This window comes from Entamoeba histolytica, genomic scaffold, assembly GCF_000208925.1.
Source record: "Entamoeba histolytica HM-1:IMSS scf_1104750517335 genomic scaffold, whole genome shotgun sequence".
Classification (NCBI taxonomy): Eukaryota; Evosea; order Mastigamoebida; family Endamoebidae; genus Entamoeba; species Entamoeba histolytica.
The window spans coordinates 2,745-28,283 of NW_001914865.1; the positions used below are offsets into that span (position 1 = coordinate 2,745).

General features: G+C 26.1%; 13 protein-coding genes across 13 annotated transcripts, besides 1 other annotated feature; 6 read left to right on the top strand and 7 right to left on the bottom strand.

Annotated features, from left to right (window-relative positions):
* Positions 1-550: 550 nt before the first annotated feature.
* Positions 551-3,046, top strand: EHI_067830 (WD domain containing protein; the record flags this gene model as incomplete). Its single annotated transcript, XM_651696.1, has 1 exon — positions 551-3,046. One exon carries the CDS (start codon positions 551-553, stop codon positions 3,044-3,046), a length of 2,496 nt encoding a protein of 831 aa, XP_656788.1.
* Positions 3,047-3,112: 66 nt separating this feature from the next.
* Positions 3,113-3,667, bottom strand: EHI_067840 (cell cycle control protein cwf5, putative; the record flags this gene model as incomplete). The annotated part of the gene is made up of 1 exon (XM_651695.1): positions 3,113-3,667. The coding sequence occupies one exon, from the start codon at positions 3,665-3,667 to the stop codon at positions 3,113-3,115; it is 555 nt and encodes a 184-aa protein (XP_656787.1).
* A 202-nt stretch (positions 3,668-3,869) lies between these two features.
* EHI_067850 (Rab family GTPase) lies at positions 3,870-4,674 on the top strand (the record flags this gene model as incomplete). Its single annotated transcript, XM_651694.2, has 2 exons — positions 3,870-3,877; positions 3,955-4,674. 2 exons carry the CDS (start codon positions 3,870-3,872, stop codon positions 4,640-4,642), a joined length of 696 nt encoding a protein of 231 aa, XP_656786.1. The 3' UTR covers positions 4,643-4,674.
* Positions 4,675-4,850: 176 nt separating this feature from the next.
* Positions 4,851-5,840, top strand: EHI_067860 (malate dehydrogenase, putative; the record flags this gene model as incomplete). Its single annotated transcript, XM_651693.1, has 1 exon — positions 4,851-5,840. The coding sequence occupies one exon, from the start codon at positions 4,851-4,853 to the stop codon at positions 5,838-5,840; it is 990 nt and encodes a 329-aa protein (XP_656785.1).
* A 97-nt stretch (positions 5,841-5,937) lies between these two features.
* EHI_067870 (uncharacterized protein) lies at positions 5,938-9,321 on the bottom strand (the record flags this gene model as incomplete). Its single annotated transcript, XM_651692.1, has 1 exon — positions 5,938-9,321. The coding sequence occupies one exon, from the start codon at positions 9,319-9,321 to the stop codon at positions 5,938-5,940; it is 3,384 nt and encodes a 1,127-aa protein (XP_656784.1).
* A 396-nt stretch (positions 9,322-9,717) lies between these two features.
* EHI_067880 (uncharacterized protein) lies at positions 9,718-10,558 on the bottom strand (the record flags this gene model as incomplete). The annotated part of the gene is made up of 4 exons (XM_651691.1): positions 9,718-10,116; positions 10,174-10,257; positions 10,323-10,467; positions 10,524-10,558. 4 exons carry the CDS (start codon positions 10,556-10,558, stop codon positions 9,718-9,720), a joined length of 663 nt encoding a protein of 220 aa, XP_656783.1.
* A 1,484-nt stretch (positions 10,559-12,042) lies between these two features.
* Positions 12,043-12,418: a repeat region.
* A 675-nt stretch (positions 12,419-13,093) lies between these two features.
* EHI_067890 (Ras guanine nucleotide exchange factor, putative) lies at positions 13,094-17,386 on the top strand (the record flags this gene model as incomplete). The annotated part of the gene is made up of 1 exon (XM_651689.1): positions 13,094-17,386. One exon carries the CDS (start codon positions 13,094-13,096, stop codon positions 17,384-17,386), a length of 4,293 nt encoding a protein of 1,430 aa, XP_656781.1.
* Positions 17,387-17,487: 101 nt separating this feature from the next.
* EHI_067900 (serine/threonine protein phosphatase PP1, putative) lies at positions 17,488-18,419 on the top strand (the record flags this gene model as incomplete). The annotated part of the gene is made up of 2 exons (XM_651688.1): positions 17,488-17,890; positions 17,938-18,419. The coding sequence occupies 2 exons, from the start codon at positions 17,488-17,490 to the stop codon at positions 18,417-18,419; spliced, it is 885 nt and encodes a 294-aa protein (XP_656780.1).
* A 539-nt stretch (positions 18,420-18,958) lies between these two features.
* EHI_067910 (competence protein ComEC, putative) lies at positions 18,959-20,083 on the bottom strand (the record flags this gene model as incomplete). Its single annotated transcript, XM_651687.1, has 1 exon — positions 18,959-20,083. One exon carries the CDS (start codon positions 20,081-20,083, stop codon positions 18,959-18,961), a length of 1,125 nt encoding a protein of 374 aa, XP_656779.1.
* Positions 20,084-20,302: 219 nt separating this feature from the next.
* EHI_067920 (CDP-alcohol phosphatidyltransferase family protein) lies at positions 20,303-21,418 on the bottom strand (the record flags this gene model as incomplete). The annotated part of the gene is made up of 1 exon (XM_651686.2): positions 20,303-21,418. One exon carries the CDS (start codon positions 21,416-21,418, stop codon positions 20,303-20,305), a length of 1,116 nt encoding a protein of 371 aa, XP_656778.2.
* Positions 21,419-21,562: 144 nt separating this feature from the next.
* On the top strand, positions 21,563-23,325 carry EHI_067930 (replication factor A, putative; the record flags this gene model as incomplete). Its single annotated transcript, XM_651685.1, has 2 exons — positions 21,563-21,800; positions 21,854-23,325. 2 exons carry the CDS (start codon positions 21,563-21,565, stop codon positions 23,323-23,325), a joined length of 1,710 nt encoding a protein of 569 aa, XP_656777.1.
* Positions 23,326-23,350: 25 nt separating this feature from the next.
* EHI_067940 (uncharacterized protein) lies at positions 23,351-23,918 on the bottom strand (the record flags this gene model as incomplete). The annotated part of the gene is made up of 1 exon (XM_651684.2): positions 23,351-23,918. One exon carries the CDS (start codon positions 23,916-23,918, stop codon positions 23,358-23,360), a length of 561 nt encoding a protein of 186 aa, XP_656776.1. The 3' UTR covers positions 23,351-23,357.
* A 201-nt stretch (positions 23,919-24,119) lies between these two features.
* Positions 24,120-24,911, bottom strand: EHI_067950 (rodhanase-like domain containing protein; the record flags this gene model as incomplete). The annotated part of the gene is made up of 1 exon (XM_651683.1): positions 24,120-24,911. The coding sequence occupies one exon, from the start codon at positions 24,909-24,911 to the stop codon at positions 24,120-24,122; it is 792 nt and encodes a 263-aa protein (XP_656775.1).
* Between the last annotated feature and the right edge of the window lie 628 nt (positions 24,912-25,539).

Consider the following 25,539-nt stretch of genomic DNA (forward strand, 5'->3'; position numbering starts at 1 on the left):
CTTCTTTTTTTCAATTATTTGATTTTTTTTGTTGCCATCTCTGTTTTATTCAATATCATATTTCATTTTACTCATCAAATAAATACAATATTTGTTGTTCGTCAATATTATAAACACTATTATGAATAGAATTTTACAAAAATTTACTTATTTTAACATTGCTAAGTTTTTATCAAATAAACATGAATTGTTGTATTGTTATAATTCATTTAATTAATCATTATTTGGAGTATTGAAATTATTTTTAATGAAAGAAATGTTACTTTTGCATTTAATAGACTTATTTATATTCTTTTAAGAATCAAAAATATGTCTCTTTTGAATTTTCAATGTCTTTGCAAAACAAATAATTAGTAACTATTAAAATGACGAATGACTATTCTTGTATTGTTGTTATCTTTATGAATATGTTAATAAAGAAAAGAATGGAAAAAAATATTATTTTCAAAATGAGTTAAAAACAAAAAGAAAAGAAAAATTGAAATATTTTGTTTTTCACAAATAATATTTTTCATTGGAAAACCCTAAAAGAATTTAAAAATGAGAATTGATGGTCAAAACTTATTTGGACTACAAAGTTGATGCTCGTGGTGGGGCTATTTCAACTGCCAATATTCTTTATTTCAATAGTAAACAAATATTGGTTGTACGAAATAAAACAGTCATATTATTAAATACAAGAACAAACACTATTGAACGTAAATATATTTGTGATGAAGAAATATCTGTAATTGCTGTAGATGATGAAAGAAATCACATTGCTGCAGGAACTGTAGATGGAAAAGTTAATATCTTTTCATGTTTAGATGGAGAATTACTTGTTACATTCAGTGGACATCGTACAGGAGTTAGAATTCTTGAGTTTAGTGAAAATGGAGAGATGGTATTATCTGTTGCAAATGAACCAGAAATTGTAGTTTGGGACATTGTTAGAGAAGAAGGAGTTTGTCGTTTTAGAGGACATCTTAATATGATTCAAGGTGCATTATTTATTCCAGGATTTGTTGTTTCTGTTGGAGATGATGGATTAGTTAAAGTGTGGGATTTAGAAATTCAACAATGTAGACAAACAATAGTTGGACATCGTGCAGCTATTAAAGCAATTATTGAATTAGAAGATAATATTTTGTTAACATCGACAATTGATGGTAAATTACGTGTTTTACAACGTGTTGATAATGAGGACGATATTTTGGAAATTAAAGGGGAAGGAGTACTTGCTATCGGAGGAGATGTAGAAGAATTTACAAAGAAAGGAAAAATTCTTGGAATGCGTGTGAATAATGGAACTTTAGGATATGCAGAAATTATAACATCAAATGAACGACTTCAATCAAAGAAAAGAAAAAAAAGACTTGAAGATGGAGAATTTTTATTAACTGATTATGTTACATTAAGACATGCGATGAAATTGAATACTGCAATAAAATCTATTTGTGTTGGAGATGATGGACTAATGGTTGTAGCTATTACAAATGGATTTAAAGAGTATAGATATAAAGAATGGAATCCTGCACCTCTTCAAGATCATTATAGACCAGACGCACGAGTAGTGTTAGTTTCTGATGATGATATGAAAGTTGCATGTATTGGAGATGGGAATTGTTCTATGTGGAATCCAAATGGAACTAATTTAGGAAGTATTGATTGTGGAAGAGCAAATACAGCAACATTCTTACCTGGAGGAAGGTTTATTGCCATTGGTACTGTTGGTGGTTCAATTGAAATCATTGATACAGCTGCATCTGTTGTTATTGGATCAATGACTGCTCACTCTGGAGAAATTACTGTTATTAAACCATGGAAAGGAGGAGATATGATTGGATTAGTAAGTGGGGGAAAAGACAAACAAGTAAGACTTTGGATGGTAGATGTTCTTACTGATGAAGATGGAAAGAAATGTGTTACGTTGACTAAAGAAAATGAATGGGAAATGGATGACTCAATTCTTAATTTAATTGTGTCAAGACAAGTTCTTGCTGTTGCTCTGATGGATAATACAGTAAAAGTGTATAAATTACCAACAATGCAATTTTATTTATCATTATATGGTCATAATTTACCTGTTACTGCACTAGACATTAGTGATGATAATAATATAATTATTACTGGAAGTGCTGATAAATCAATAAAAGTATGGGGGTTACAATATGGTGAATGTATTAAAACATTTAAAGGACATGAAGGTTTAATTACTGGAATTGCTTGTATTCCAAGAACACATTATTTCTTTTCTGTTTCAAGAGATAAGTCATTAAGATATTGGGATGCTGATAAACAAATTCAAATCAAAACATTCAAAGAACATAACGCTGGAATTCTTTCAATAGGATGTTCTACTTTTGGTGATTATATTGTTTCATCATCAGCTGATCATTCATTTATTGTTTGGATGCGTTCAAAAGAACAAATTTTTGTTGAAGAAGAAGAAAACAAACAACTCACACAACATTTTAATGATGAAGAATTAAAGCAATTAGATTTTGTTGATAGAAATGCTCCTGATAGATTAGATACTAATGAGGCATCCAGAAAAACAATAGAAACAATTAAAGATGCAGAAGATTTAATGGCAGTATTGGATTTAGTTACAAAAGAAGATTTTTCTATGAAAGGATATGAAGAAGAGTTAGCACAATGGAATCTCAATCCTGTTGGAGATAAACCACAACCACCTGAACCAAATATTTTATTATGTGGATTATCTCCAAGTGACCATTTATTAAAACTAGTTGGTAAAATTTCTCCATCAAACTTACAACAAACACTATTAATGTTACCAACGAGTAATGCTATTCTTCTCTTAAGATGGGTTGTTGATTGGTTAGAAAAAGACAAACGAATATTAATGAGTGTTACAATTGCAAGTTTCTTATGTAAAGTTCATTATTCCTATTTTTCAGGATCAAAAGATGCTTCATTAATTGAAATGCTTGAAAAGCTAGCTAATTTATGCAAATCAAGAATTGAAAAATTACGATTAACAACAGCAACTAATTTAGAACTATTAAAAGTAGTTGATTTAGAATTGAATGATAAAAATTGATTGAATTTTTAAACAAATAGATTTTTTTTTAATTCATTTATATGTTCAAGTTATTTATTTAATAATTCATTTTAAGAAACTTTGTGGTTTTTTAGGTTTTTTAGCTATATAAGCTTTCTTTAGTTGAGACTGTTCTTTTAGTTCATGTTTTTCTATTAATGGTTGTGTCTTTTTTGCTATATCAGGAATATTTGATACATAACTAAATTTCTTTTCTAATTTCTCTATAACTTTATTAGTATCAACTTTATCATATTCACTCTGTCCTGTAGTTTCATATTTCTTTTGAGAAACTTCTATTAACCATTCTTTATTTGCTTCATTTAAACTTGTTGTTTGGAAAATACTTCCATTCACTTGGGCTAATGCTGCATCTCGTACATAATAAGGAATATTATATTCAATATCTTTTAAACAACATTGACACATATTTTTAATTCGTGCACAATTCAAACAAACATATGTTTTATTAATTGAATTTGATTCTTCCATTCTCCACTTATAAACATCAAATGGTCTATCACATAATTTACATGCTTCTCCCATTCTTGCTCTTGTCATTTTAATATACTTTTCTTTGGGTAAACAATTTTCACATAAAATAGGAAATGCATCACTCATTTTTTTGTTTTTAAACTTAAATTGTTTTTTTTCTTCTTTTTTTTTTATTTTTCTTTTTTTTTTCTAAGACTTTTCTATTCTTCACTCTTTTTAGTTTGATTTTTGTTCATTTTATTTACTCTTTTTTTTCATTTAATTAAATTGCTGTTATTTAAACATGAAATGTAATAATAACTGACACTGTCCATATGGACTAAATTATATGTCTTTGTAATGATGATACAAAGAACTTAATAGTAAGTACCAAACATCTTAAAATAAAAAATGAACTCAAAAATAAGTTAAAGATGTCTGTTTGTTAACACATTACTTTTGAATCAATCAAGAATATTTACCATTCAGTGTTGTGGAAAAAGTGAACAAACACAAAATGCACAAAACCCAAAGGTAATTCCTGTAATTGATTCAAATAAACCAGCTGAGTCACAATATCAATATGTATTTAAATATGTTATTGTTGGAGAAGTTGCAGTAGGAAAGTCATGTCTTCTTCTTCAATTCCAAGATAAAAGATTCCAACCAATTCATGACTTGACTATTGGTGTTGAATTTGGAACAAAAACTATTCCAATTCAAGGTCAGTCAGTAAAACTTCAAATATGGGATACTGCAGGATCAGAAAAGTTTAGATCTATCACTAGAAGTTATTATAGAGGAGCATCTGGTGCTTTATTAGTGTATGATATTTCAAGAAAAGAGTCATTTGAAAAAATTCCAATTTGGTTAGAAGAATGTAGAAAATACAGTAATCCAAATACCACTATTATGCTTGTTGGTAATAAATGTGATCTTCCTGATAGACAAGTCACCAAAGAAGAAGGTGAGGCATTTGCTAAAGAAAATGGATTATTATTCTTAGAGGCATCTGCACGTGATGCCACTAATGTGGATAACTGTTTCTTACAAACTGCTGAAGTTATCTTTGAAAATGTCAAGAACGGTAAAGTTACTCTTGACAATGGTGATGGGAGATAAAAAACAAATTTGAATTCTACTTCTAGTTATTTTTTTTTTTTCTTTAGAGTTTTGTTATTAGAGCTAAATTTGTTATAATATTTTTTTTATTTAATTATAGTTTAATAAAATAATTAATTTTTTTTTGTTTTTATAAGATATTATTGAAAACTAAAATTTTTTCTTTTTTAAATTAAAAAGTAAATAAACTAGAAATTATCATCGTTCAATGCAACAACCAATTCCTTGGGAAAAAGTCAATAGAACTGAACCATTACATGTTTTAATTACTGGGGCTGCTGGTCAAATTGGATATAATTTATGTTTTCTCATTGGAAGGGGATTTTTATTTGATTGTGATGTTATTCTTCATTTGTATGATCTAAATGATATGGCATTAAAAGGATTATCAATGGAATTAACTGATTGTTGTTTGCCAAAACTAAAAGGAATTATTTCTACTACAGAAATTGCACTTGCTTTTAGTAATGTTGATGTTGCAATTATTGTTGCAGGTGTTCCACGAAAACCTGGAATGCAACGTAGTGATTTAATTAATGTAAATAAAAAAGTAATGGAAATGAATGGAAAAGCACTTGGAACTTATTCAAATAAAGATGTTCGTGTGGTTGTTGTTGCTAATCCTGCAAACACTAATGCCTATGTTATTTGTAAAACATCAGGTATTCCACCTGAGCACATAACTGCACTAACACGTTTAGACCAAAATAGAGCAACTGCGTTTGTTGCTAATGAAGTTGGGTGTCAACCTGAATTTGTTCATAATATTATTGTTTGGGGAAATCACTCTAATACAATGCAACCAGACCTTTCATATTCATATCTTGCTGACCAAAATGGGATTAAACCATTAGCTAATTGTATTGAAGATTTTGATGCTTTTACTGAAAAAGTTAGATGTCGTGGTGAAGAAGTAATCAGTACAAGAAAAGCAAGTTCTGCTGGATCTGCTGCTCATGCAATTTGTCAACACATTAAAGATTGGATTTATGGAACTAAGCCAGGAATTATGGTTAGTATGGGAGTTTCTAGTAATGGAGAATATGGAATTGATACAGGTCTTTTTTATTCAATGCCAGTGACATGTTCAGAAGGAGAGTATCATATTGTTGATTCTTTAGTAATAGAACCAAGAATCAAAGACTCATTAATTCTTTCAGAATTAGAGTTAATTGATGAACGAAATATTGTTAATTGAAATAAAATATTTTTAACAAATAAAATTATTTTTTGAAATATATTTTTGTTATTAAAATATTATTAAATAGTATAGTTTCATTAATTAAAAATAATTTTTAATTAGAAGAAATAAGCATATCGTTGATGATATTACGAGCTTCTAACAAATCCCTTCCAGTTAAGGAACCACAATCCATAACTGGGATTTGGAAATTAAGAAGGGTAATGTTATGTTTTAGTTTCAAAGCAACAGATCTCATTCCAGAGACTCCAACATTATTTTCATCCCAATTAAGTTCGTTTAATTTAGAATTACTACGAATCATATTTGATAATGAAAATGCACCTTTATTTCCAAAATTATGTCCACTAACATCAAGTACTTCTAATTGACTTTGACTGACAAGGGTATCAAAAATTGGGACAATATTAATTCCTAATTTTTGAGACTCTTTTTTACCTCCAGCCATCCTTAAAATTTTTAATGGACATCCTGAAACTAACAAATTACAAATCGCTTTGACAACTTCTGTTGATGTATCACTTTGTTTCTTTGTTGTCCTACCAAATGAACCAGAAATATCTAATTCTTCAACAACAGTATTTTGTGTTAATGCTTCACAAAGGGAAATAATTCCTTCATCTCCAATGTCTGTATATGAAACATTAATGGTTTTAATAGAAGTTAATCCAGCAAACATATGAGAGAATGATGTCATAATTTCTGTTGTAAGTGATGACTCACTTAAGTCTAATGAAACTGATTTTGCTGGAATTTCTTCAATGAATTTTCTTAATGTTGTTTTATCAATAACAGCCTTTTCTAAAGAAAGGTTAGTGATTTGATCTAATTTGCTTCCAAGGTTATCAACACAATGTTGAATTAATTCTTGATTGAAGTTTAATCCAGTAATATCTAATTTAACAACTTTCTTTAATGCACAAACACATTTTATTAAACTTGTTTCTTTAGGTACTTCACAGTCTTTCATAATTAATTCTGTTAATGATGGTAACATTCCATTAATTAATGAAACAAGAAACTCAGTTTGTGTATAATACATTTGAGCACCAGAAATATTTAATGAACGTAATGGAATACTTGTTTTAATTTTTCTTAAGTCATCAAGAAAAGCAGAAACAGTACTACTATGTGTTAATACGTTAGCTAAATTTATTGACTCTAGTCTATAACATCTTATAACAGCTCCAATGGCAGCAATTCCTTTAGAATCCATTTGATTTGATGACACATCTAACTCTAATAATGGATGTTTTGGATTATAATTATATCCTTCAAAAACATCAGCCCACTTAGAACCTAATGAAACATTAATTAAAGCAAGTGATTCAATAGTAGTGTTTGTAGCAAGAATATCTTTTAATTGAGAATAACATCTCCTAAGATTAGTATCTTGTATTACAATTTTTTTAAAGAAATGGTTATGAGTAAGAGAGCAAAAAATGGGTTGCATATCAGTATCTAATAAGCAATCTTCTTTAGTGTTATTATAGTCATCATTATAATATTTACTAAGGTCAAGCGTTCTTTCTTCTCCTGGTGTTTGTAATCTAATATCATTTGCAATATCAAAAACTAATCCATTATTCATTTTAACTCCAAATGATGCACAATTTGCTTTATATACTCCAAGGAATCCTCCAGACTGACTTTTATAATTTAATGGATAAGGTAAAATACGAGTAGTAACTACATATGGTGCTTTTAGAGAGAATGTTGGTTTTCTATAATATCCATGAGCAAATGCTCTCATTAAATAAACAATAAACAGATTGTTGTTATCCCCATTAATAAAGAGAGTTTGTTTAACGGCATCAATTGTAATATGTTGTTCTGCACCTTCAATAACTTGAATTGAATTAATTTGTCTATTAAATACTCTTTTAACAAATATATTTCCTTTTAAATCAATAAATGTTAAGAAATCTTCAGTAATAAAACATGCACATACAGTAGCATTTTTCTTATCAACTTTATCATAAAGAATAACATCATTTTTATCTTTTTTCTTTTCACAAATTACTGTTCCTTTCATAATAAAATAACAATCTAATTTTTGTTTGGTAATTTCCTTTCTGAATAATTTAACTTGTTCAAGATCAAATGCATTTAAATGATTACATTTTCGTTCATAACTTCCTAAATCTAACATATTTTCTAAAAATAATAGTCTTAAATGTCCTTGAAAACCATTCATTAATGTATTTGCTTTTTCTGAAAACTCTCTATGAACAGATGAAATAGCACGAGCATCCATTAATTGACTTTCTTTTAATGTTGTAATTGTTAAACTTGATGCTTTTAAATTTTTTAATGCAGCAACACGTAATCTGCTAAATGATGAATCAATAAAAGGATTTAATGGTGCCATATATCCATGTCTTTTATTACTAAATTTTTTTCCTGCAAACAATGTTTTTAATACATTTGTTAGAATTGTAAAATTACGTTCAACAATATGAGAACCTTTCTTTAATCCTTTAATATGAAACTTTTCAGGATTTTCAGTAATAGACATAAAACAATTTTGAGTGAGGAAAGTAACAGTCATAACATCAGCTTCACCTTTAGGAAGATTAGGTAAATGTTTAATAATTAATTCTCTGTAAACATTACAAATCTGGAAGATAGTAAGTGGAAGTGATGGGAAAAAATCAGTAACTATTTTAACATATTTTTCAGTCCAACTTTGAAGAAGTTCGAAATTAGATTCAATCTCATCATCGTTTTCAACAAATAAATCATCAATCTCAAAAGATGATTTTAAACTTACAAATTCAGTAAAGAATTCTTTAACTTTATCAACAAAAACTTCAGGAATAATTGCTTCAAATAAAGACTTACATAATAAATTTGTTGGACAATTTTCTCTCATTAATTTATCAGTACCTGCATTTTCTTCAAATTCCAAATTCATTATTTTTTGAATAAAATTTATTGTTGTTTGAGTTGATGCTGTCATAGCTAAAATACCTCTACTCGTACTTGATGCAGTTTTTGAATCAAATAAAAGATTAAATGTTTGCGGACAATGGTCTAACATTAATAATACAATTCTTTTAAGATCTTCTAACTCTCTTTGTGAATAAATTAAATACTTTTCATCAACTTTTGGTGAATGACTTTTACCATTAAATTCTAATGGAAATTCTATTTGCATTGATTCCATTTTTTCTTGCATTTGAATTGAGTTAGCAGTAACATTAGTTATATCTGAAATTATTGATCCAGAAAATAATGATGAACCTGCTTTATCTGTTCCAATAGAACGTCCTGTTTTCTTTTCTCTAATTTCGCGATATGTTTTAAGATCAGGTGGTGGTTGCAATGGACATTGTGGAATTGTTTTAAATTGCGATCGAATAACATTATAATGATTGGGTATATATGATGCATCTGAAGTGATTTCACTTGCAGAAATTCCATTAAAGTCAACAGAGAACGAATCAGAAATTGAAATTCTTTTTGATTCAGCCATATTTCTTTGTGTTGTTTTTTAAGTTTGAGATTCTATTTTTTTTTTGTTTTTTTTTTTCGGTTTTTACCCACTTTGAGACTCTTTTTTATATGTTAGCATTTCTCTTTTTCAAATCCATTAATTCTTCCTATAATGATATAAAAATAAATCATGTTTTGCAAATTTTTCTTTTTTTTTTTGATCTAAATTTTTTTGTCGTTGATTTTCCTGAATATTTAGTTTATTCTAACCTATTTTATTATTATATAAATATACTATTTATAGAAATAGATATCCCATGAATTATTATAACAAATTAATAATATATTATTAATATATTATTAATAAAATTTAAAAAATAATACAAAAGAATCAGTAATTCACAAAAATTGAATTAAACCAAAAAACAAAAAAATTTTATTCGATTGTTTTTTGATTGGGGTTGATTCTGAAATATTTATCAATAAAGAGTATTGAAGCATTCTCTTCCATGAAATGAGCCAATTGTTCTAAAAAGACTTTTAACTCATCCATTTTATCAAAATGTATTTCATAACAAATTTGAGGTAATTTAGCAACTAGTCTTAATAAATGTTCAGCTCCATAATAATCACCAACTTCATCAATAGAATTAACTTTTTCCAAAACTTGTGCGTATTGTTTCTTTTCTATTTCATATAATAAAAATGGTCCAACTGTATGACAAAATAATGTATAAAAAGATACTGCTAATTCTTTTACTTCATCATCTTCTGCAGTTTTAAGGAAGTCTTGTATAACTTTTCTTGCACTTGGAGTTCTTGGTAATGGAATTAACTACACGTAATTATTCTTTATTATCAATTAATTTATATATTAAAATACGTAACAAACATTACTACTATTTGTAATTTTATCATTTTCATCCATTAGTCTAATGCATAAACTACTTGGTAATTCTATTAAAATTGGAATATCCTAATTTATTGTTTAGTTGTTCTGTCGTTTTCCCTTTTCTTTTCATTAAAAATTATCTAACAAACTTCTTCTTCATGATTCTTTCTTGTCCTTCTTCTACTTCGATGTTCTTCACATAATTTACACTCAGGAGGACAGTTTAAATGCTCTTTTGCTTCATGGGCACGAAGATATCTCAAAGAAACGTATGTTTTATCACAACCAAGATGTCTAATAACATTATTTTATTATACAATAAATTAATTCAAAAAGAAAAAAAAACAAACCTGCATTTGTGAGGTTTCTTACCTTCTTCAGACATAGCTATTATGATTTGTTTCTTTTTTAAGTTCATTTTTCATTCTTTTGGATATTTTTTGTGGAATTCTAAAAAAAAGAAAAAAATTTAATCAGACCCGAAAGATGATTATCATGGTTAATCACTTAAATAAAGGATCATCACTTCATTTTTTATCTTTTAATTTTTCTTTTATTGAGTATAAAAAATAAAATGATAGAATTATGGTTTTAATTTTTAATATATATGATTAGTTATAATAGTTTATTTTTGTATTACGTGGCATTAACCCTAATGTTATATTTAGTTATATATCTACTATAAATAATGAATTATTTTTATGAGTAAAGGAAATGAAATAATTATTAAAAATGATACAATTTTTTAATAAAATGTAATTAAGTAAGAATTGATAGAGTTATTTTATTTATTATCTTTGTTTCTTATTTTGAAGAGATTAAATCTATTTTTTTGTAATCAATTAATTGAAATGTGTATGTTTGGTTATGATAGATACAATGTTTCTTGATGCTTTTCATATTTTTTAATTTTAATGTCTTTAACTATTTTGTGGTGTTAATTTCATTTTTCTAATTCATTAGTAAATTTAATATTTCCTGTTTTTACTAACTCATTTATTGAATTTATTGTTGGTTCTATCTTATCATATTTTATTTTCTTGTCTCTTTTTTTGAAATACAACAATATAATGAAAGTTATATCAAAATAATTTTATAACAAGAAATATACTTAAAAACATATTGTCAAGAGTGTAGTTATAATCATTACCAATGAAATACCAATCTTAATCAGTCTATTACCCATTATAAATAACACATTATCAATTAAATATAATCATATATATAATGAGGGTAGATGTTTTAATCAATATCACTATATGAATAAATAAAATAAATGAAGAATGTCTAAAATTAAAATATAATTACAAGTAAAGGTAATGACTGAAAAACAAATAAGATAAAAAATTTAATCAATAAATGATAGAGTTAAAGAAATATAAAAAGAGTGAAGAGAAATTATGATTAAAGAACGAAGAAAATAAATGCAAATAAAACTATATTATGATATATGAAAGAAACAGACAAGGATAATATATACAAAAGAATAATAATATAAGAATGAGAATGGAATAATAACAATCGAGTTATAACTCATTTATTATTTTTGGTTATTAATTCATTTGTTTCTTTTCTTTGATTTTATTCTTTATTGGGTGTAATTTTCTTTGTTTGATTGTTGTTGTATTAAAATATTCTTCATTATTTCTTCACTTATTTCAATTTTGTTGTTTCATATTTGTTTTATATTCTACTTGTTTTCGATTATATCGTTCATTCGTTATTCTATCATTCTGTATTGTATGTCTCATTTTATGATTATTTGCATTTGGATTATTTGCATTATTGTTTGTCACTTTTATTATATTTGCTTCTTATCTTATTTCTTATGTATTTTTATTGCTCTATTATTTTCATTCATTTATATCATTTATTATTCTATTTCGTTGTTTTGTTTCTTGTTGAATTATTATCTCTTCTTTTTGTTATTCTGTATTTGCTTCATTTCTTCTATTTATCATTCTATCTTTTTCATATTCTAGTTTTATTCATCTTCTTACTTTTCGTATTCTCTTTATTCTTTCCATGCTTATCACACATGTTATTCTTCTCTATTTCTTTGTATTTTCTTTGTTATTAAATTGTTATTACAACTTGTTGGTTTGTTATTATTTGTTTTTGTGTCTCTTTTTCTTTTGTGTATTGTTTATTTCTTCTCTTGTTCTTTCTGTTTTTCTTAATTTTATTTGCAATTTGTTGATATTCAGAGTTTTGGTTAATCTTCTTCTTTTCATTCATCATTTCTCTCATTTAACTCAGAGACTTTGATAACACTTAATTATTTTATTTTTCATTCTTTCTTCTTTCGATTTTATTTGTTTTACATTTTATTTCTATATTTCTTCGTGTATCTTTCATTTTTCATTCATTAAAATTAGATTGTTTCTTTTGTATTTTCTGTTTCTCATTTTCCTTTCTAATTATGTCTTTTGTTTTTCATTCATTTCATTCCAGTTGTTTTGTTCTTCTTCTATTTCCTTCATTTGTTATTCGTTAATCTTTTCTTCCATTTCTTGATTAGATTTTGAAGTGTGTTATTTTCTTCTTCTTTGTTTTTATCTGTGTTTTTCTTTGTTTTTCTTTCTCTTTCTTATTCCATTTTCATTGTATTTCATTTACTATTATACCATTATTCAATTGAATGATATTGATATTCATTTATCTGATAATGAAATTCTATGTTTTTTTTTTCTTTACAACACACAACACCATTACTCAATAATCATTGTAATAACCATTTGTTATATATCCTACATTAGAAAAGATTCTTCAAACCTTTTCAATAAAAAAAAAGAAAAAATTTTTTTTTTTTATTTTCAATACAAAGGAAAAGAAGAAAGAAATAATAAAATATAATAAAAAATTAAAAGAATAGAAAAGAAAAAAAATAAAAAAAAATTGTTATTTTATAGTGTTTTATATGAAAGAAATTCACTCAAGCCATTTGCTCCAGTCTATCACAAGTAAGTTATTTGTTGGCACAAATAGAAATAATAGTAATCCATCGAAAAACAATGAAAATGGGATATTATTTAAGTTTTTAAAAAATGGGAAAAGTTTTCTTACATCACAACGAATTCAAACTGAAATTAGCCGAACACTTGAAATAAGTAGAAATCATCAATGCCCTACATTTGTTCTTCAGCCTGAAGAAAATGGAAGTTCTACATTAGTTAGTATTGATAAAAGTAATGAAAATCAAAACCAAATGATTAAAGTAAAAAAAAATGAAAATAAATTAATTTATTTTCCTGGTGAATATGAAGATACACTCTTTATGAAATATTTCCAAGAAAATGTTATTAGAGAAAATAATGCTGTGATGAGTGGATGTATTGACTCTCTTATTAATTGTGTTTGTACAGAAGATAGTGATATTATGAGAGCTTTTATTTGGACTCATTCTTCTTTTACAACAACTAACACAATGCTTTCAATGCTTCAAGATAGATTTGAAAAATGTTGTTGTAATGATGGAATATTATCACAAAAGATTAAAGCAAGAATTATTAATGCAATTAAATATTGGGTTGAAAATACTTGGCAAATGAGTATTGATAAATCAATGCCTATTGTAGAACAAACAAATCAATTTTTAGATTTAATGAAAAGATATGGTATGAAAAAACAAGTTCTTCTTATTACTGATGTTATGGAAAGAATATTAACTGGAAATAGTCTTGTGTTAATTCAAAGTGTTAGTGATACAGTACAACCAATTACACCTTCATTACATAATGTTTTTAAATTAAAAAGAGAACCAAAATTAATGGATTTTCCACCATTAGAATTTGCTAAACAAATTACTTTATTTACCTCTGAACTTTTTAGAAAAATTAAACTTGTAGAGTTTTTTAAGTCAACTTCAAATACAACAAAGAATGAATGTTTTAATATTATAGAAATGACTAATTTTTATAATGCTTTTCAAAATTGTTTAACTGAATTAATATTAGGACAAAATGACTTACAAAAACGTTCATTAATTGTGGAACGATTAGACCTTATTGCATATTATTGTCTTCAACTTAATAATTTCTTTATTGTTGTTTGTATTGTAACATTATTTGAAACTTCAGCTTTACATCGATTAAAACGAACATTTAAAGCAGTAAGTAATGATGTTCAAGAGAAATTTGAAACCGTAAGAAAAGTAGCTAATATGGAAGGAAATTGGAAAAGTTTAAGAGTTGCTGAAGACAATTGTACAGCAGCAATGGTACCATTTTTAGGATTAATATTGAGTGATTTATTATTTACTAATGATGGTAATAAAACAATTACATCTGATTCCACAATTAATTTTGCTAAATGTAGAAAACTTAGTGATATTGTTGTTACAATAAATAGAATTCAACAACTTTCATATGGAAGTAAAATATTAAAATCTGAAGAATATCAAACATATATTATTGATAAAATACAACATGGAGAATTTGTTGAAAAAAAGCCTGGTAGTGATTCTTTGCAATATAATATTTCTAAACAACTTGAAGTATCTGATTGTGTTACACAAGAAGTATTTACACAAGAAGAAATCCCAGATGGACATTTGTCTATATCAGTAGTATTACCTAATCAAATTAAAATAAGAAGATTCTTACCATTAAAAGAACGTTTAACATTAGGAAGAATTTTAAATGATATTAATGGTAAAGAGTTTAATTATCAAAATAAAAAAATATTTTTCTTCTTCTTTGAAAATCAACCTAATTATTGTTATCCTCCTAATAAAATTATTGACGAAGTATTTTTTGAACATACATTTAAAACAATTAGTTTTGCTACTGTATTAAGTGAAGTAAAATATGTTAATTGTATTTTTGAATATAATGGGTCATTAGCTAATTGTCAAATACCAATAGATAATACTGTTCCTTTAATTCAACAATATCCAATATTTCATACATATATTTTAAATTCATTCCCATTTATTCCTTTGAAAATTTCTCATGACTTTACTGTTGAAGGATTTTTATCTATTCAATATAGTCTTCAAGAATATAATTGGAAAAGAGATGATATGTTATATCTTATTAATATATCTTCTCTTTCATTATACTTTAGTAACTTAGACATTGATGAAATTAGATTTAATTCTTTTTGGAATTATAAAAAATTTGAAATAAAAATGTGTGATGGAACTGGTCATACATTACCAGAACAATGCACTTTAATGATTGTTGATCAATTCATATTATTATATAAAGAAAAAGTGTTTCAATATTGTTTTCCATTAGACTTTGTAAAAGTATTAATGTTTATACAACAGCCAAGAGTATTATTACGTATTAAATATGAATATCCATTTGAAATTATAGAAAAAGGAATTTCTAATGAAGGAGGAATGTCAACACCATTTACAAATAATGAACTTTTGTTTGATGCAGACAAAGAAGTTATTCAACAATTAATATTCCATCTTCATATCAACCATGTTAAATTTAATAAATATCAATTATTTGGAATTAGTCCAGAATTTGTAATTCAAAATTCATCATATCATTCACCAAAAGTACTAATAGAAATTATTAAAGCAATGTATTTTAAAAATGATTTTTTTGAAGACCATTTCTTTGAAAATATGTCGTTGGAAGATGCAATGATTCAATCAGAAAAGATAGAAAGTGGAGTTTTTATTCGTTATGACACTTTACCATCTCCTACATTAGTTGGTATTTTTTATATGTATTTTTATACTTTAAATATCCCATTATTACCTATTAATGATTTAGAATTAATTAATAATTTCACTCAATTAGGAATTAAAGAACAACAAGACTTGTTATTTAAATTATATTCAAATATCTCATCTTCTTTACGTGGATTAGTGAAAGTTATTTTAGAATTATTTAGTCAATGGCTATTACCAAATCCATCAAAAATTGATCATATACTTTCTTATGCACAATTTCTATTCCTTGAGTTGGTTGATGAATCTGTTGCAAAAGAAATATTTAAATTATTAATTCTAAAATTCCCTACACTACCTCCAATTGAAATCCCATCAGTTACTTTTATTGAAATGATTAGAAATTATTCATTAACTCCTATTATGGATGAAGAAGTGAGAATTAAACATATTGAAGACATTAAACAAGCAATAAATGAACCCAATGCAGTAAATAAATTATTAAATCATAAAAATTCTCATTTAGACCTTGTGAAGAACCCAACAAAATGTCCATTTAAGAAGATTAATACAATGACTTTAAAACATTCAAAAGGAAGTAGATTAAAAATTGGTAAGAATAGAAATGGTTCAATTATTTCAGATGAATTACTATGTGCTGCTGTTGTTGAAGGAGATGAAGAAATTGATGAAAAAGAAGAGGAAATTGTTAAAACACATAAATCAGCAATAGGACGATTTAAATTAACAGAGGTTAATAATTCTAATGATCCACAACTAATAGACAGAAATGACTCATTTGAAAGAAAAACTGAAAGAAGTTCATCACTCTCTCCACGTGTAAGAAACAAATTTATAGAATCAGAAGATAAAGTTATTTTAACTAATGAAGTTAATAAATCTTTTACTCCAGGAAGTTCTAACAATAGTCCTAGTTCTGAAAGAAGTGGATGGGAAAAAGGAGAAGAAACACTCCATTGTTGTTCACCAAGAAAATGTGATTTTATGAGAAAAGGTAGTGAAAGAAGAGAAGAAATCATAAGAAAAATGAAAGAAGAAAGAGAAAACAAAGAGGGGTCGAAGGAAAGTCCACATTCTAGTTCACCTTCAACTGAACTATCACCATGTGCTACTCCAAGTGAAAAACCACAATCACCAATATTTATAAATGTAAACATAGTACCTAGTGATAGAAAATCTCCTGGTCCTCAACTAGATTCTATATGTTCAAATACAACACCTGTTTTGGTTAGTAACACTACTTCTAGACCTAGACCACCTCTCCCCAAAAGAAATATCTCTAAGTCGCCATTGTCTACCACTGCTTCTGTTGTCTCTACACAAAGACTTCAACCACAACAAGGTACTTCAAGACCACTTCCAAAACTTCCTGTTGTTAAATCTAATATTTCATCTTCTCATGAAAAGCCTGAAGAAAGCATTGGATTAAATGATAGTATAACAAACCAATTTGTTCCTCGATCAAATGCCTCCCAAAGAGAGTCATTAATTCGTCCATCCACAGTGAATAAAAATAATCCATTTGACTTATCTCATTCTAAAACATTTGAAGATAATTAAATCAATACCATTATTATTTTTATTAATTATTTTTACTTTACTTTAATAAAATGAAACTACAAAAATAATATCTTAAATTTATAAAATTTCTAACTAATCTTATGGACACAACACATTTAGATGATATTATTTCAAGACTAATGAACGTTATTAATTCATTTTCAGAAAATATTATTGTAACAAAAGATGAAATTATGCAACTTTGCGATGTCTTCCAAGAAGAAGTAAGTAAAGACGAAACACTAATGGAATTAAAAGCACCAATTAATATAATTGGAGATTTACATGGACAATTTACTGATTTAATTCGATTCTTAAAAGCAGTAAATTATACTGAAGAAAAATTTTTATTTCTTGGAGACTTTGTTGATAGAGGGTGTCACAGTATAGAAGTGCTGTGCCTTGTTTATGCACTAAAAGCACGTTATCCCCAACAATTTTTTATTATTAGAGGAAATCATGAATGTGAAGAAATTAACCGAGTTTTTGGGTTTTATGATGAATGTTTGTTGTTTATATTAATATTTAGATATAAAGACATTAAAAGGTAGGTATTCGTAGATATGACGAAAGTGTTTGGAAACGATTTAATGCTACTTTTGCTTATTTACCAATTTTAGCATTAATAAATAAAAAAATATTATGCGTTCATGGTGGTATTTCACCTGACTTAAAATTATTGAGTCAAATACAAACAATTTCCAGACCTTTACAAATACCATGTGGAGGAATGGTTTGTGATTTATTGTGGTCAGATCCTGGATCAATGTTTGGATGGAAACCAAACACCGTTAGGGGAATGTCTCATTATTATGGAGAAGATGTTTGTATTGAATTTATGGAACGAAATGAATTAGAATTAATTTGTCGAGGACATGAAGTAGTTGATGGGTATCAATTTAAGTTTAATCAAAAATTAGTCACATTATTTAGTTCCCCAGTTTATTGTAATGCATTAAATAATTCAGGAGCAATGATGGTTGTTGCAGATGATCTTACTTGTTCATTTGTAATTCTAAAAGTTGATAAATAAACATTGAATGGATTGTTTCTGTTTTTGTGTTTTTTTTTTTGAATTGTATAAAAATTTATTGAATTATTGAATTGAAATATGTGGTACACCTAAGTATAGGATAATCTTTTATGTTTAGTTTATATTTTAGAACACTAAACATTCATTTAAGCCATATATTAAATCAAAAGTGACTTAATTTGAACATATATGTTAGAATTGATAATAATCTACTTAATAAAAATAAATTTGTGTTATTAGACATGAAAATTAGACAAAATATTGTGCCTTAAAATACAACAATGCTTTTTGAAAAAGTATTATCTATCATTTTTGTTATAAGTCTTTATTTTTTTTTAAGTTATGATTAAGACTTTCTACCTTTTTATTTCAATTTCTTCTTTTGGAGTTTCTTTCAGGGAGTTTTAATATACAAACTTTTTTGTTATAGCTTGTTTATTTCATAACCTAATTATTCTTCTTATATTAGTTGAATAAAAAATAACTAAAAACCATGTCAGTCAGATAATTACTTAATTATTATAAGTTAATCACTCTAATCAAAGTTTGCATACAGCAGGTGTTGGTTTATTCTTCTTTACAGCAAAAGCTATCTTGAATGTTTCTGTACTATCTGAAACATAAAATTTTTCACCATTTTTTGGATAATGAATTAGAATCTTATCATTTACAATTACAACTTGTTCTATAAAGTTATTAGTTACCTCTGGATTACAGTCATTTGTCAAGAATACTTTTTCAGAATATGTAGTAATATGCTCCATACTTGTTTGAGCTGGATGAGAATATCTATTATTTTGTCCACATGAAATAACAGCAACTGTTGGTTGAAGAGCTTGAAGATAGTCTAGATTATTTGAATGTTCAGAACCATGATGGTTAACGTGATATACATCAACTACCCCAACCACATCTTTGTAAGGAGTTTCTATGTCATGATAAATATTACTATCACGAAAATAATACCCATCTAAATCACCTGCAGTTGAATAAACAAAATCACCATATTTAATACGTAAAGCAATTGAATAATCATTTTCACTTGGTTTTCTAGTAGAGTTATGAAAATCTTGAGATATTGGTTTTCCATCTTCTAAGACTCCTAACCCATCAGAAACAATAATTTGTACTAACGCATCTTTGTCTGGAGGATTAATTTGGTTACTACATGGTTTAGCAACTTCTCTTATTTTCATTATTTGAGTCTTTAATTGAGTATTAGAAGCATAACAAGCCCATTTAATTGCTGTATCACCATATGATCCAATGACGTGCCAGTTAATATCTTCAACATCATCACAAATAGCAAGACCGTTTTTAATTATTCCAGAATCTCTATCTATAAATTTATCAAAAATAATTCCACTTTTTTCTAATAGATACCAAAATCCATTCTTAAAAGCAGTACCAATATGGTCATCGTGAAGATGAGTTACTACTCCAACATTTATATGATAACTTCCAAGAATTTCAAAAACCCAATCTGCAATTTTTTTACAATTCATTGATGAAGGAGCAGTTTCACCAGCATCAATAAGAATAGAATAACCAGAAGGGAAAACAATTAGTTGTGAATCTGCTTGTCCAACATTAAATATATGAATATCAATCCCAGAAGTAGAAAAAACATGATGAATATAGAAACAGAATATAATAAAGTACATTTGAATGATTAATCAAGTGAACTTTTAAGAGACTTAAATATGACTAATTTCTTGAAGAAAATCTATAATTATTATTTTAATCAAAAATAAAAACGGAATAAATTTAAAAGAATAGAAATATTTCAATAAGAAATTTCTAACATCAAATTTAAAAATAAAACAAATGAAATTAGAAGAAGTAAATAAAGAACTTTGATTAATTTTAATACTTAATTCTATTTATTCTGCCCATTGTTTTACAGTCCAAACATTAATACCAATTTCTTTTGACATAGTTAGAGACACAATAATAGCAAATAATGCTTCTTGACCAATAGAAATTAATAACATAATAAATGTAATTAAATCTTTTTGAACATTACAAATCATTAAAAAGACATAAATGGCATAAATAATATTGATATAATAATATGAATCAACTTCTTCTTTACAAATTCTATTTAAAATAATTCTTTGAGTTATAAATGCATTAAGAAGAATAGTAATTGCAACAATAGAATGGAAATTATTTCTAATAAATACTTCATCAGTTAATAAGAATAAAACACCTGTTAATAAAAAGAATTGCATAAAAGGGAATAATCTCTTTAAAGAATCTTTAAAAGAACATTTTTTAGTTTCTTTAATAAAAGCATATACATTATATGAATACATAGCTAATGCTCCAAATGCTCCAAAAATTACACAAAAAGCAATAGTAGTATTTACTTGGAATCCAAAAATTGAAATAGTAATAATATCTGAATATATTGTTTCTCCCAATAACATTCCAATAACCATTAATTGTAATTCAGTAGGATTTAATAATGGACCAAGAATTAAAACACCAGTATGATATTCCTCCCAATGAGAAAGGAAAAATATTAAATATAACATTAATAAAACTGATAACGTTAATAAAGTTGTTGTTTTTAATGCTAAAACAACAACAAGAGCAAATATTCCAATCATTAATGAGTCATTTCCATGATCAAATAATTCTCCTAATGGTGTTGCATTTTTTGTTCTTCTTGCTTGTCTTCCATCAACATTATCAGCTATTTGATAAATAAAAATACAAATAATTGTTAAGAGATATATTACGGGATGAATTGGTTCTGTTCCTGTTGGAACAGTAATAGCCAATATTATCCACGCAACTGTCATTGAAATAAATCCAATTGTTGTTAAAATATTTGGTGCTAACCATCGTGGTATAACGTTCTTTAATAATGGTTCCCAAATGAATGGAGCTAATATATGATTTGCACAAAATGAATGGTCTTCACCTTTGAAAGAGTAATTATGAAGAGATTGTAAACCTTCTTTTGAAATAAACATCTTTAAATTTTGCATTTTAAGTTCTTTTCAACTAATTAAAGAAATATCAGGGTTTTTAACAAAAATAACAGAAAAGAAAATGAAATAACAAAACTAAAAAAATTGTTTGAAAAAAAGAAAAAAAAGTCAAAATAGATCTTTAAAATCTAAGATAGTTTAATGAGTATAACAGGAGGATGTATTGAAGATATTATTAAAACTGGAAGTAATTGTGGAGATGTTAATGTACAAATTAAAGAAATAAAAAGTGAAGTTGAAATTATTATTAGTGATGGTGAATATTTTTCACGTGCTAAATTTCCAAAAAACAATCAAGCACATCAATATCAAAAAGTGTGTATTAGAAGCTGTGTTTATATTGCTGAAAAGAAATACATTGATGTAAAAGATTTTGAGTGTTTGTTTTATTAAGTTAATTATTACTTAATGATTTACGAAGTAATTTGTTAGGTGAAGAAATTTTTGATGAATTAATAGGAAGTCCAATTGATGTCAACCAATATTTGGGAATAGAAAATAGTCATTTACCTATTAGCCAAAATTCTCAAAATACTTTACCAACTGCTCAACGTCATAGTATTACAAATGAATTAGAAAAAGAAGAAGATGATGATGATAAACAACAAATAAATGAAGACGAAAGTATTTTATTTAATTTATTAAAAGAGCAAGATTCAATGAAATGTTGTATCAAAGGATATGTAGTACATAAATCAAGAATTAATGAATTTGGAAATGAAGAAGGTAAAATTTTTTCAGTTATTCTTCAAGATAGTGAAGGAAGTGAATTTAAAGTATCATTTTTCAATGCAATGGTTGATAAATTCTATTCATCAATCATTGAAGAACAAACTATTGTTATGAATAAAATAAGAATTAAAAAAATGAATGAAACCTCAGAAAAAATTAAAACAAGAATGATGAACAATCTTGAAGGGATTGTCACCAGTGCTACTTCAATTGCACTTGCAAAAATACCAATTCCATCACTTATTACTACAATTGATTCTATTCATGATATTATTAATACAAATTATTTATCAAGTGATTTTTATTTTATTGGATGTGTATTAGAAAAAGGAGATGTTAATAATATTACATTAAATAATACAAATAAAGATAAAACTGATATTATTATTGGTGATGAAAGTGAATATTCTATTAATATTCAAATATTTTCAAATACTCTTGTATCTCTAGTAAATGAAAAGATTAATATTAATAGTATTGTTCTTATAACAAAATGTAAAGTCATTAAAACAAAAAATGGAGATAATTATTTTGGTGAATTAAAAAAAGGAAGTCAAATAACAATTATTAATAAATATTCAGATATTCCAAATTATGTTCAATTATTATATTCACAACAACGTTATGAATCTCTTCTTAATATTAAAAAAGATAGTGCACATATTTTATTTAATGAACTCTCAAAAAAATTAAGAAAATCAAATGAAGTTATTGGAATTAAAGGATTAAAAGAATATTGTGATGAAGTTAAAATGAGAAATAATAATCATCCTGCAACCTTTATTATTAAAGCTCGTATCAAAATAATTAAAACAAATGATCTAACATATTATGGATGTGAAACATGTAGAAGTAAGAAAGAAGAAGGATATTCCTATTGTAATAAATGTAATAGAAAAAGAAATGGAAAATTATATTATAAAGTAAATGTTTTACTAGAAAATAATGAAGAAGAAGAATCATTTGAACAATGGGCTATCATATTTGATGAATGTGCTAGAAAACTATTTAATATGAGTGCTGATGAGATGAATGTTTTAGATGAAGACGATGTTAAAAAAGAAATGAACAAATTTATTGGTAAAGAATTTATTCTTAAAGTAAAAGGTAAAATAAATCCTATGAAACATGATGAAGTATTTACTGTTATTGATGAAATGAAAATATTTTAATTAAATTTTTTATTATTCATTAATATAAAATTTCACTTTGAATGTGCAACAATACTTTTATATGTCTGCCATTTTACTTCAGGATCATTTAAAACATCACCATAAATACCAGCCTTATATCGGGCACAATGAGTAACAAATGTTTTAACGTCCCAATTTTCTTCAGTACATACTTCTGGTAAATATGTTCCATTTAATTTCCTTTTACTTACAATAATTCCATGCACTCCTGGAATTACTGCTTTTAAAGGGTCTTTAACATAAATTGGTTCTGTTAACATACTAACAGCAATATCAACTTGTTCAAATTCACTTAATGTCATTGGATCAAATCGATCATCATGGAGAGCATATTTACAATATTTCTTCACAATTTGGTAAAAAGGACCATGAGGTGAAAAACATCCAATACATCCTCTAAGATCACCATGTAATGTATAAGTAACAAAACACCCACCACAACTACAGTCAAGTCCTAATTTTTCTGCTTCCTCTTTATATTCTCCAGTTCTTTCTCCTTTTATTTCATTTCTACCACACTCTCTTACTAACTTAATGAGGAATTTTTCTTGTTCTTTTGTGAATGCCTCCATTTTTAAAAAATTCTCAATATTTTTTTAAGATTTAATAAATAAAAAAATGAAGAATATTAGTTTGATTTATTATGAAAGTTGAACTTTTTAATAAAGTTTATTAGATCAAACAATAAATAAACAAGAAAATTGTACATGAAAGTATATTATAATCACTATTTTTTTGTTGTTGAATATTAAGTGATTTTTTTTTTGAATTGATTAATATGAGCGTGAAAGTAAACGAGAAGATGAAGAGAATGAAGAAGGACTTCTTGGAGTTTTAGACCCTGAAGATGATTTTATTTGACGAATATAATAAACCTTTTCTTCAGAATAATTAACATTATCCATAGCAATATGGACACCTTCAATAAGACAAGGAACAGTTTTTAAAACATTTAAAAAGCCATTTTCAATGACATAAATTTCATTGTATATTAAATAAGGATTTAAAGAATTTTTGTCAATGGAATGTAGCTTTTTAGCTAATGAAGGACCTCTTTCTCCAGAATACTCACAATAAAATATGAGAATAGAAGAAGATTGTGGCATATCTTTTGCAACAGGAAAGTGTTCATTTAATAATTGTTCATTCCAAATGTTAATTGCTCCATGAATTCTACCACCAGCAAATTCATATGGAAATCTACAATCAATTAATTGAATATTAGAGTGATGTTCAAGAGCTCCCCAAAGAACTACTGGTGTTATTGAATTAACACCAAACATAGTTCGCTCTGAAGGTAATAACGTATTATAATTTATTACATTTTCTTCTACAGGTTCAGGTGAATTAGAAATAAAAAGAAATTCTGCTAATGTTTGTCTTCTATTTACCCTTCTCCTAAAACTAATATTTAAATCTGGTGTTTTACTTATTCTAGGTGATGGTGAATCTGATACAGCAAGTTCAGAAGTAGAATTTCTATTCTGATTATTGATTATGTCAGAAAGAGATCCAACTGAATTTGTCATAACAATAGAATTAAATGTATTTCTTGTTGCTTTCATAATGAAGCAATCCTAGAGATTTTTGAGATGTTAATATGGCTCTCACTGATTCTTTTCTTGTAAGCTAAACATATTTTTCGCTTTCATTTGTATTGGTTCTTTAAAAAACAACCAATGAATAATGTTTCAATTTTATTTATTTTCATATCTGAAACCTACTTTTTTCTCGATACTCTAATTAAATAAAAAAAGCTACTTTTTCATGAAAATCCCATGTTATTAAGAAAATCCAAATGTTTAAAGTCATAAAGAACAAATACCTTAAAAAACAGCCTTTTTTGCTAACTCATTTAAACAATCCATTTCTCTATATATAGCAAATATGAAACTAAATAAAATTGATTGGCTTATTTTTATGTGAAATTGCTATTCAAAACAAAGTAGAAAAAAAATCAATTACTACATATACTAAATAATTCAATTTTAAGAACAATAAAAGGAGTTATTTTATTTTGTTTAATTGGTATTAACTTTTATTATAGAATTTAATTCATTTGTTTGATTATTATAAAGAAAAATATTCTAATAGGGTATTAATGTTTAATTATATAAAACATTAATTCTTTCATTTTTTTATTTACTTCTCTTCTCAGTTTCTTATTAAGTTATATAATAACTTCAAAAATTG